Source organism: Anas platyrhynchos, chromosome 2, assembly GCF_047663525.1.
Source record: "Anas platyrhynchos isolate ZD024472 breed Pekin duck chromosome 2, IASCAAS_PekinDuck_T2T, whole genome shotgun sequence".
NCBI lineage: Eukaryota > Metazoa > Chordata > Aves > Anseriformes > Anatidae > Anas > Anas platyrhynchos.
The window spans coordinates 40,774,595-40,787,372 of record NC_092588.1 but is presented as its reverse complement, the minus strand read 5'-3'; the positions used below and the strand labels follow the sequence as shown (position 1 = coordinate 40,787,372).

Sequence of the window (12,778 nt, the reverse complement as noted above, 5' to 3'; positions counted from 1 at the left end):
GAGTTTTATAAAATGCCTTGGGAAAAGGAATGAATAAATGAAAATTTATAGAAATGTTAGATTCTACTAATTATTTGGTAGCTTAAAATTAATAAGATTTTAATAAATATTTGTAGGATATTGTCCAGTATCAAGTATTTTATTATGAATTTCTGTTTTCATATTAGTTCCATGTTAAAAGTAGTGTTATTCCAAATAGCAATTAAAATTATCGATTATTGAAACAGTAATCTTCTCTGTGATCTACTAGATTGCAGCAGAAATGGCCAGCTGTGATTAGAACAGAAACAGTATATGGAAAAATTGCCATTAAGATGTAAGCAGGAGGTTTTTATTGTTTTGTTTTGTTGTTTTTTTTTTTTTTGAAAGTCATAATGAGAAAACCTGCGATGAAATATAATAGTATGTAATTACTACAAATATTTATTTTAAAAGAAGTTTGCATATCTGGATAATTATGATGTCATTACTGTGGTATAAAATATATTAATACAGTAACTGAATTATATTACAGAATTCTTTGAAGGTGTGCACACTAGAACAAAAGACATTAAAAAGTTGTAAATATATTTCAATTGAGAGCTACTTTTAAAAGTGTTAACATACTCTAGTGATAAATGTTGAAACCTTCAAAAGTAGTTGGGTATCCACCTTTAACAGATGAGGTTTGTCTTCTTGCCCAACATCCTGTGTGAGGTGAAAATCTAAAAATCTGAGGATTCATGATTACTATTCTCATTTTAAGGTCATATGAAGGTTAGCTGCCAGAAATTTCAGTTTTGCACAAATCTGGAGGTAGAAAATGCCTTGGAACCAGTGAAATATAACTATTGTTTGAAACAATGACTAGGCACAGTTAGATAGTCTCCAGATAACTTACAATGATTTTGTAAATTACATTGTGAAATCATGAATACTCAACACAGAGTGAGAGATGAAAATGGAGCACTGGGGAACGTTTACTGGATGGGCTGCTTTGCTGAGCAGATGGACTGCTATACTCAGCATAAATATTATTTTTTTCAGGTTTGTGTATTTTCATATTTTTGTGCACATAATTGCAAGGTTTGAACCTAGATTTGACAAATGTATTGATAGCTGTTGCTACTTCCAAACTTGAAAATCAAGGTAGTTTTCTGGCCAAATTTTGTTGGGAAAGATTTTGAATAATGTACAAACTATAAGGTTAATTTCAAGCTTTTTCTTCTTCTAGTACTGGTGTATGAGATCCATGTATACACAGGGGCTAAACTTGGTGCTGAAGCAGATTTTAATGTTTATATCAATCTTATTGGGACAAGAGGAGATGCTGGCAAAAGGAAGCTTCACAGATCTAAGAACAATAATGTAAAGTTTCAACATGGACAGGTGAAGTAAAAGCAATGCTGCTTCTGATCAATAAGAGTAAATCATGACTTGTAAAACATTTCTTCAACAAACGTAAATATCTTCTTATTTACAATTTTTATTCGAACAGTTTGCTGCTTTCTCACATATTTTCTTTATGCAAAATTACATACATAATTTTATCAGATGAAAAATTTTTACATGCTGATTTTGCATCAGTCATTTACTGACAGCACTAGATAGTAGAATTTGCATAGTGTTGATTATTTATATGAGACATATAGATAAAATAGTAACAATAGCATTTGTGTTCTCTTGAATAGGCCACCGTGAATTTTAGAATCAAGTTCTAAATCCTTATTCCAAAGTTTTCTAGTCTTGGCACTAGAAAATGTATTGTAGAAAAGACCAAAAAATTCTTTGCAACTAATCATTGTGTCATGCCAAAAGAATCAAATGCTATCTCTGTGAAGTAATTTAAAGGTGTTATTCACCTCAGAAAGCTTTAAAAGATCCTCACTGTCTGGCCAGGACCAATATAAGACACCCATGTTCATTTTGCAAAAGGAAAAAAAAAAGTAGCTATTCTATCCTGTTACAGTTAAAATGATAGCTAAAGTTAAGACCTTAATTATTTTCCTTGTATGTTTCCACAGATGGACATTTTTTTCGTAAAGGCTGTCTCACTGGGAGACTTGGAGAAAGTTCTGATTAGCCATGATGGAGCTGCTCCAGGTAGGATTTAAATTCCTAGAGACCAATCTGTTTTCAAGTCCTTTTAAACATCATGAACACTATTTACATTGCATCCTTCATTCAAAATGGGACAGAAGGTCTTACAGTGATAAAAAGTCTTCCTGCAGAGTAGTCACTGTGATGGGATGGTGAAAAACAGTGGTAATGGTCAGCAAAGAGGACACGATTTTAATACCAGATAATCCTCTCTGTTTCAAGTTTATTTATAACAGAGCACTATTTATTTGCATATAGAAAATTGGTGAGAATGCTGTTCACACAGGTAAAATAGTCTTTCATTAGACAAAGAGTGAAGATCAAATGGAATGGAAATAAAAGATATTCAACAGCTGCTTTACTACCAAGGAAATTTTGAATAGCTCTAGCATTTTGTCCTTGCTTCTTTGGGCAATGGGAGAAGATGTGGTTGTTAATTTAATCTGTGCAAGTCAACGTGGACCTAATCCAGTACATGGCATTGCATTTAGTTTGTAGAGTTTTCAGAAAAAAGAAGAGAGAATTTTGCAATGAGATGAATTTTTGATTGAGTTGTGCATCTCTGGAACAAAGTAGCTGAAGAGAAAGATGGAATTTAAAAGCATTGAAGATGTAAATATTGCAAATACGTTTGCAGGTTAGTGGCTGTGAAGAGTCTAAGCGAAGAGAAGGGTTTATGAAGCAGTTCAAGGCCACACTGATGCTAGATTAGAAATGCACCTCTGTTATGAAATGGCCTCAGGCAATGAGGCCAAACTAACCTTCCCAAACTAACCTGAAATAAGCCTGGCCTGAGGTGACTGAGAAGTGGATAAAGGAAGGGCTGAGAGCTAGGAAAAGATATTAATTCAGGAGAGAGGCCATCTATAGACCCAGTTATTTCATGTTGAGAAGGGAGAATAAGGGTTCCTTTAGAGGTGGTGCTGTCCTTTATTTGAATCATATCCCTTGCCTGAGTGATAGGGAAGGAGATCTTTAGTCTTGATTTGAGAAGTGCCCTGGAAGGAGCATGGAATAAATGCTTTTTTTGGGGGGGTAGGAGAGAGAGAGAGCATTGTAAGGCTTAGGGTCAAGGTCATAGTCATCTTTTGCAGGTTTCTTTGTAGATGCATGGGTGGAAAATGCTCTTCAATGCTCCAAAGTGCCTTTGGAGCCCAGTTTAGGCTTGAACAGTGTCAGAGTATTTAGGGTGTACCACAATGCAGTGTCCTTTTTGTAAACTCTGTTGGAAAGGTCACAGACTGCAGGGCATAGATCTTCTCCCACAGCCATCATGACTGAGCAAAGAAAGGAAATTTTGTCTTAGACATCAGGGTTTTGCTGTTGGCCAGGTGTATGTCACTAGATGATGTCTTATCTGCTGAAAGATCCTTGTCCTCTATACAAACCTTCCAAATGTTGCTGTACCCTTTCTTTTTGATCAGTTTCGAAGTATTCTGCCTGCTTGCTAGTGAGTCTTGGCCAGGCCAGTAGACTACCTCCAAGGAGGTAGCATCTGAGCTCTGTATGAAGTAAGGGAGGATGGAAGGAAGCTTGCAAAGTGTCCTAATGTGCAATGGACCTGAGTCTTGAAGGGGAATTGACATTCTGATCCATAGATTGCTTGGACAAGCCCTCCTGTTAGGACAGAGATTGCTGACTTCTAGGGTGTTCCAGACTTGGATTGCAGCCAGGAGGGCAGAGCATGAGGATAAATAGGACAGTTGTCTGCTTCTGACCAAAATCTCTCTCATGCTGTTTTGCTACAATGTGCTGACAAGTAACAGTATGACTCAGGCAATACCTTGTGAGACATGACAAGTTGTGGGTGGTGCAGATACAGTGAAAACAGCGTATTTGAGAAGGGCTTTGCATACCACTCACTAGGATGGGCATTGGGAGTGATTTAAGTGATGTAAATATCATAGCATTGTAGAATCACTGAGAAGACCTCTAAGATCATCTAGTCCAGCCTTTGACCTAAACTCCACCACTAAACCACGCTACTAAGTCCTAAATCTACAGGTTTCTTGAGGACCTTCAGGGATGGTGACTCAACCACATCCCTGGGCAGCCTATTCCAATGCTGCAACACCCTCCCAGTAAAGAAATTTCTCCTAATATCCAACCTGAACCTCCCTTGGTGCAGCTTGAGGCCATTTCCTTTTTTATTATCATTTGGAGCTTGGGAGAAAAGAACCATATGATAGTGGTTGCCACTGTTGGCGAAAGTATGAATTTGGTAGCCTGACAGAGATGAGGCTGACACAGGTACGTGCTCTCAGGTCCAATAGGCACACCAGAAATACATTTGTACAACATTTATATGTATGCACATGGCTGGCCAAACAGGTCAACAGACAAAACTCAGCACTCATGCAAACATAATCAGGACCAATGGCTTCATCCTTTTGCCCTGTCCAGCTGAACAGAATGGCAGTCTGTCAATGGGAAATATATACATAATGGATATATATAATGTGTAATGTAATGTATACATATAATATATGGCATGGTTCTGTCGGGCTGAATACCTCCAGTAGCTGGCCTTAGACACTCAGTCTGCCCAGCTCTGGGTAGTCATCCTTCTCAGCTGCAGGCATCCACATGTGCCAGACCCCAAGGCCCACTCCAGGTTCAGATACAGATCCTCAGCTATAACCTGATGGCCACTGTCACATCAAGGAAATTGACCAAGTCAGCTAAAAGAAACCCAGCCAACACTAGAGGATTCTACACACATTCTGTGGATTCAAAAGTCAATGCAACAAAACATGGAAAGGAAAAGAAAGACTGAGAGAATAACTAGATTAATAATTGTCTTGTGCAGTTTTTCAGTGTTCACTAAATATGCTTTTTATCAGTGAAAATTATAAACACTTTGCTTGCCAGCCCTACTTTTTTCTCCCTGTGTGTGACAAAGATAAAGCTCTGTTAAAAAAACAAACAAGCAAGCCAACAAAAACAAGACTGGAACAATGCCCTGTCTTTTAATTTATGGGAATTTCTATTTCTTTGGTGAAATCAAGTTCTTAAACATTTCTTCCTAGCAATGCAGTAAACCAGTAGCAGTCATACCTCAGTTGATCTCATGCTGGTGAACGGATTTGTTACTTGAATCAGAATATATATATATATATATATATATATTTCCCTATCCATATCACTAATGTTTATATTTTTATGGAATCCAAAAGTTTGTTAAAACTTTTGTAGCTTTACTTTAAAGTGGATTCTCTGACCTATCACAAAGTTTCAGGTAGAGGGTGATTAAGCTCAGTGGTAAAACTATAAAGTGCTTAGGTGCTTTGTGATTTAAATACTATATAAATTTAAATTTCTGCTGTTGCAAGACCAAAAGAAATTTTTTCATGCTATTTCCTTGGGCAAGAAAGCAAAAAGAGACTTCAATAAAGACTATGATATCTCATATTAATAAATAAGTCGCTATAAATAATGTTCTTCCCTCTTTTTATAGAGGACAGATAAACAAAAGCATGCCCTTGAAACATAGACTTTAAAAGCAGAAATTTGAAAAGCTTTTGAGGAGGCTCATCACATGCCCAGAAGAACACCTGTTGTTTGTTTTCAACAAATTTGTTTCTATCAGAATTGTTAATATAAAGTTCATGTAGACTGATGTAGTATTTTGACTTTGCAGTTTATGCAAATTTACCTATACTGTAAAAGGTAAAGCATTTATTTTTCAGAAGCTAAGTAAGAACATATGCAAATAGAAACAGTAGATATCAATGGTCTGTTAACTAATACTGTTATATGCAATAACAGCTTCACTCACAGATCAAAAATTCCATCTTTCACACAGATCTTGTTTAACTGCGTAAGCAGATTTGTCCTAACATCCTTGTGCCTGATCACAAGGAATCAAAAGATGTAGGCTGTGATGGTGATGGTGTTGGCAGTTCACAGATACATGCATATACTTGTCTCCAAGAAAAAAAAAAAAATCCCCCTTCTTAACTTCTTAAGATTAAAAAAGAAAAGCAGAGAAGAATTAACATTGTACCTCTTCCAAGAGACAAGGAATGTTAAGCTTTTGTTGTATTATTTTATCTCATCTATTTAGTTGAGCTCTGTCCTAATGGGACCTGTTTTTGTGGTGAAAAAATATCATCATATGATATATATATATATATATTTTATTTTGACAGAAGTATTATTTTAGATTATAAACTTTTTCATTTCAACACAGGCAATGGATGGCTCCTGGATAAGATTGTGATCAAATACAAGGAAGGAAAGGAAGTTCAGGAGGTTGTATTTCCTTGTAACAGGTATGTCATTCATGGAGAAGCAGAATTAGTTTGTTACATTCTTGGAAACCTGGGAAAAATTTTGTAGAAAAGGTATGTGCACAAGGCCTAGATACGTGAGCAATGCCCAAGAGTTTCTCAAAGGACAAGGGTTGCAGAATTTTGCTTCTGAAGCCAACGTTTGCTGTAACAGTAGCAAAAGGAGCCTAATGTGAAGAAGCCCAAAACTGGAGGAAGGGTGCATTGATATTTCCTTTATCTTGATTATACAGAGACCACATGAAAATAAATAAGCTTTCAGTTCTCTATCTTCTAAACAGTATTATGTGTAAGAATGTAGACATACTGATTTTGGTCAATACCTCTTTCTCAGTCACTGAAAACATTATATACATACCAGAAATCTTTGCAAAGCCCTTAGCTTTCCTACTAGATAAGGGCTAAAATATATCCTTTCATTTAGTAAACCTCTATTTCTCTGTCTTAGTAGGTCTAGAATGTTGCTTCTATGGACAAAATTGGCAAATGCCTGACTCTCTCAGTTTTAACAATTACTAAACAGCATGTTCTTCCAAATATTTTATTACTGGAGGCAACTGCAACCTGAAATTTTAGCTGTCAGTAGGTTGAATCACATGACTACAACATAAAAATAAAACAACAAAAAGTTAAATATACCAATAGGCAAAAGCAGGGATTTGTGTGTGTTACCTCTGTGTATTTAATACAATAGAAATCATATGAAGAAGTATAATTTAGATTCAGCTACTTATAATCTGTTTTATGTGGTTTACAGAAACCGGGAGATTAGGCTACGTGGCTGAAATGGTTTCCATGTTATTTTGAGAACTGTGCCTTAAAGTTGTGAAAATCTGTAGAAGTTCAAACAGCTCTTCTTCTTTAGGAATCTTTCCTGTTTACAAATTAAAACATAAAACAAGTTTTCAGTTTGCAAGATTCATAGCTTATTAGCTGAGAAACATATACTCCTCTTGAGTGTTATTCTGATGATCATGTTCTTGTTTTAGTTTTTCTTTTTGGTGTGCATTGAAGTCTAGACTTCATGCATTACAGATTTATCACATAGTTTTGTTATATGCAAGAAATGGATCCCTAAGTTTAAACAAAGGCTACATCAACATGAAGCCAATAGAATAGAAGCTGCTAATAAGCACTTTTCAAAAAAAAAAAAAAAAAAGTGAGATTGTTAATAGCTGTAAAATGTTATTGTATCAATAAGGGGGGTTGACTGCAGGAGTACAGGTGTGTTTTTATAGAGAAATAAAGGAAATCTACAGGAAAGATCCTTAAATTCATCCACATAACAGAAAAGTAAAAAAAAAACAAACATTTAATTATTGCATATCTGTATAATTTCTATAAAACTCCAGATCTGTAGGTTTTATCTATCCTTTTAAGTATGATGAATCTAACTGACCACTGCAGATTATATAAACCCCTCAAAATATACAACTGAATATCTGATCCCGTAAATGCTTAGTACTTCATATAGTATATTTAATTTGAAGTACTATAGCACTTCATAGAACTGACATGAAAATTCCCATTGTTTGCTGGGAGGAGAGTGAGCCAAATGTTCCCAATATGAATAATGCCAGCTCTGATGAAGGCATACAAGGACATTGGGTCTAGAAGGTAGTTTAAAGACCTAATTTGATAATTAAAAAAATAAAAAGAGAGAGAAAGCAATTGTCAGATTACTTGTTGATTATTATTAATACTGATAATTGTTATTAATCTTATTATTTTATTTATGCAATGAAAGATGGTTAGATGAATATCAAGATGATGGGAAAACTCAGAGAGAGCTAACTGCTAAAAGTAAGTATTTTGTTACAGACTTCTTTTTTTGTGAAAACAATACAGTGTTATTTACTGCCTAATTATTACTGAAGATCATTTCTGAATATGACCATAACTTAAGAAAAAAAAAGTGATAAAGAAGCTTGCTCACATCATTTTTTTTTCTGCTAATATTTTAGAAGATGGCAATTCAAAGAAGTCATTCCTTAAAGGTAAGAATTGTTTTCTACACAGTTGTCTTTGCTGTTTAAATTTAACCTCCAAACCAGTAGTAAGTGGCAAATATGTGAGCAAGTGACCTCATCATATAAGTAAACTATCAACTGTGAGAGAAAATGAATACAAATTGGCTAACGATGATCTACAGAAGTGATAAACTCTTTACAAGTATTTGAGAATCCGTTCATAAACCATTTCTGGTTTTCTTTCTACTATTCTGTCCTGAAATCTGCCAGGAATTCGTCTGAGAAAAGATTCAAGTGTTGCTTTGTTTATCTCAATGTCACTGTCATTTAATACATGGGGACAGATACCCTGGCAAACATGAGCATATTGAAAGATGTGTTGTGAAGTGGCAGCGAAAGCATTTTCAGTTCAAAGTCCACCAGGGCATTCCCAAAGTAACCAGAAACAATGCAAGATTAAGCTCCAAATGTGTTAGTGAAACTGGAAGTAGTATACTCATTTTGTTGATTAAATCTGCTTGGATCAGTTAAAAAAATTTAATAAAAAAAATACCCACCCAGTTGTCTATTTATATGCCTACAAAGACAGTCTGTCATCATAGACTAGCACCATAATACGTTAGGACCTCCCAAGTGTTCAGAATGGGAGATACCATCTCTGTGTTTCTCCGTAACCAGAAAAGAGAAACAGACTGCTACAAATTTCTTTATGAATATTTTACTGTAAATGCATATTCTGTGTAACTGTATCTGAGAACAGTATGGGAGAAAGTAGAGTAAATAAAGTAATGTTTACATATAGCTCTGAAAACAGTGACTTGCCTTCTGTAGCGTGAGTGCTGATCTCGATATAATTGCAGTTTCAGTGAAAATATAATCATTTGCATTCAATCAAGCAGTTTAGCCAACAGTTTTATTGTTCCATGGCAAGATAACTTGTACAAGAGGAGACTGATTAACTCAGGTAAATAAAGACTTTCCTACAGAGAGATTTGATTTTCACGAGTAACTTGGAATTGTACTCTACATTCTGCTCAGCACACATTTCTGAAATGCAGACATAATATCTATTTCACCTTATGTTCAGAAAATAGGCTGCATTTTAGTACTAATCTAAGTTGTTATGGGTTTTTTTTTGTTTGTTTGTTTGTTTTTCAGTACAGCTTCATTTTTTATTATGTTACTATAGGCAGATGCAAAGGCTGCTGAGAGTTTGTGCATGTCAAAAACATTAAAGCACAATACATTGATTATGAGGTGAAAGGAGCATCTTGTGCTTTATCAGTTTGTGAAACATCGCACTGTCAAGATGTTCAGGAGGACCCAGGGGATGTGTCATCATTAGGATGAGATGAGAGGTTCTGAATTATGAAGATATAAAGAAGAAGAGCGTTTTTTAGGAAGTCCTCTGCCAATTATCTATGCAACACCTTAGCTTGAGCTTCTCTTTAGTCATATTTTTCTTTATCCAAGAGTTCATTCCAGTGAGGAAATGAAATAGATGAGAGACTGCTTTTTATACTTTTCATAAAAGAGATGATGAGCAGGGCTGATTTCAGGATTGTTCATTTTTAAATTGTGTTGTCTTAATGGTAATATTAGAGGTATTACAAGTGAAAAAGTATGATTTAGTATGATTTAGTACAATAAGCACAGGAGGTTTGAAAAGTTGTCTTATATTCAGTTCTGTGTCAATCTGTTGTGATATAGTACTAGTATTAGTAACACTAGTACTGATAAAATTCCAGAGGTGAAGAGTCTTGGAATAGAAAGTAATTGCTTTAAATTCTCTGAGCATCTGCAGCACTGGAAACTTTACATGTTAGAGAAGATAGCAGTGATAAGCAGGTCCACTCACAGCGGATGTGCAGACTTTCCATATAACATACATTTCCTGAATGCAGCAGTTTTGATGTTAGGGAGACAATATTTTATGCATTCATGTGGTCATATACTATGTGAGCTGCACTCTGCAAGTGGGCTTCAGGAAAAGCCTTAGAAATTTGGTGTTTGGTGATTTCAAGAATAAAGTGTGCTCAAGTCAGGTCTAAACCAAAGGTTTCAAAACAAAACATGTAGTAAGTCACTCTGAGGGTCAGAAATCTCATTCTCTTTGGAGAACACTAACAAGCTAATAACCACCAAGCCAAATCAGAGAGTTTGAAAGTTGTCATCATTAAGCGAGTTACTTGAGTACTCCCAGTTCTTTTTCAGATAGGCCTCTGTTATGCTAGCTTTGATGAAGCATAAATTCCAGATCCCTGTGAATGCTGTTGGTGGCTATGGATTCTGCCTAGATGCAGAAGGCCCATATCAATTTTTTCAGCAACATTTGTACACCTGTAGATTATGGAGAAGTTTTGGCAAATCAAGCACAGGAACAGATCTATCCATCTGTTGATTTCTCCATGTATGTTTGATGCAAGAGAAACAAAGACAAAGGAGATTGTATTGGTAGAGAATATGGATAGCTGCTCTCAAGTCACTAATGATGAAGTCATTCTGAGGGAGAATGGAACTTTACATCAGTCTCTAAAAGTCTCCTACATTGCTACTTCCTTGTTCTGTTTTCTCTTTTCATTTTCTGCTTTAAAATAGGGGGACTGTAATTGGAGTACCTAGTAAAAGATTTTCTCTCAAAGCAAAACCATGAACATGTTCCAATGTTGTCCAATCTGCAGTCAGTTAAAATGAGTTGGGTTCCTATAGTGTGGTTTGTAGGGTGCTCTGTGGCATTGTGGGCTTTTGTGGGTAGCACATAAAATACAGTTCAACTTCAATGAACGCTGTTCACTTAATAGATATTTCTAGGTTGGATCTTGTGTTGGGAAAGGTTTTTGATATTAAGACATTTAGAAAATTCATAAGAAAAGAGAAAATATGAAGTAAATTCTCCTTTGATTTCCTTTGTTTTCAAATCATTCACTATCTGGCAAGCTTTTGCTATTGACGTAAGGATAATCACAGAATTACTGAATTTCAAATAGCATGGTCCTGCTTCACCAGAATAAAAAAAAAAAAGGAATAATATGTCCTAAAAACAGTGACGCCAATCCTCTAACAACACATAACTTGTTAGTATTTTGAAAGAAGAAAAAAAAATCCTTCCTTTTTCAGTTTTCTTAATTATATAACAAAATGTTGACTTTATGTTTTACCATGCCAAATTTGCTATGCACAGAAGTTACTGAAGGTTTGATTTTCACAATTTTGTTGCAAGCATTTTTCAGACTGCAAACTAGTGGTTAAAAGAATTTCTGGAAAGATATTGTTATGATTGATCTCATTTAATTCCTTAAAGTCAACAAATGCTTATAATATATTTCTGGATATATCCCTGTAATGTGAAATAAGTTCTTTGCTTATATTGTTTAAGCAAAGAGAAAATATGGAGTTTTCTTTCTGTTTCTGAATCCTGTTTCTTCTCCAGCATTCATTTTAGCAGTATTATACTGATGTCTCAAAGAAAATGGCTATACTATTGCACATTAGCTAAAAGTAAAATAACACAGTAAAGCACCAGTCACTCCAAACAGAAGCTAATGTAGTTCAGTAGTATCAGGAAAAAAGGATTTTTTTTTATGTGACCATGCATATGAAGTACAGAAGGTGACCTACCTACTCAGGACCAGCTATCTGATTTTCAGAAGTTACTGAAGAGTTTGGAATTTTCTGAAATTCCAAATATAGGAAAATGATATAGAAGTCACTGAACCCAGTACGTATTAGTAATCAGTCTCCTGTCTGGTGACTGCTATCCTTATGAAGTAACTATCTAAGATAATATAATATTAGACAAAACATTTTTTTCTTCTTCGGGCATGAGCAGGTTAAATGAATTTGCTGAACGGAAAGAAAATACTGTGAGTCTGGGTTAGCTCTGTTACCAAGCAGTAGAAGCATTCAAAGCAAATGTAGGAGAACAAGCAGTCACAGATGCTAAGAGGCTTTAAATCTGTTAACCACTGATTTATTTCCTGGAAAACTCCCAGCTGGTGTCTTAGCCTTTCTTCTGAAATGATAATTAAAAACGCAATCCTAGACATTAATTAAAATAAATCACCTTGCCCGAAATACCTTCTTTAAACATGCTGCCTCTTGGAGTAGAAGATAGGCAGATATGTGTCCTTGCTTTCTCTTAACTTGGTGCTTGCTCTCTCCTGAAGCAGGAAAGAAAGCAGAAAAAAGAAAGCTCACCTGGGAAACACTGTAATGCAAAATTATCTAAATTTCCTTTCTGCTCTGTCCAGGGTCAGTCCTCAAAATGGGGCATGGTTGGAATGAATATGAAGTTCAGGGCTATGTCAGGAGTCTTTGTGAAAATTTGAATCTGCTCATAAACCCTCAGAGTGCTCAGGAACAGCAGAAGCTCAAACGATGCTTGACTTCACCAAGTGTGACACCCTGAAGGGTACCACATGCCAACCTGGCACAAGG

The 12,778-nt window shown here is 35.5% G+C and overlaps 1 protein-coding gene across 3 annotated transcripts in view; it reads left to right on the top strand.

Annotated features, from left to right (window-relative positions):
- RP1 (RP1 axonemal microtubule associated) overlaps positions 1–12,778 on the top strand; it is a 216,958-nt gene that overhangs the window by 116,704 nt on the left and 87,476 nt on the right. For all 3 annotated transcript variants that reach the window (XM_072034607.1, XM_038175398.2, XM_038175399.2), the window contains 5 exons: positions 1,214–1,368; positions 2,004–2,082; positions 6,272–6,353; positions 8,119–8,174; positions 8,336–8,368. In XM_072034607.1, the coding sequence (XP_071890708.1) occupies positions 1,214–1,368; positions 2,004–2,082; positions 6,272–6,353; positions 8,119–8,174; positions 8,336–8,368 (405 nt within the window). The remainder of the gene's footprint in view (positions 1–1,213; positions 1,369–2,003; positions 2,083–6,271; positions 6,354–8,118; positions 8,175–8,335; positions 8,369–12,778) is intronic.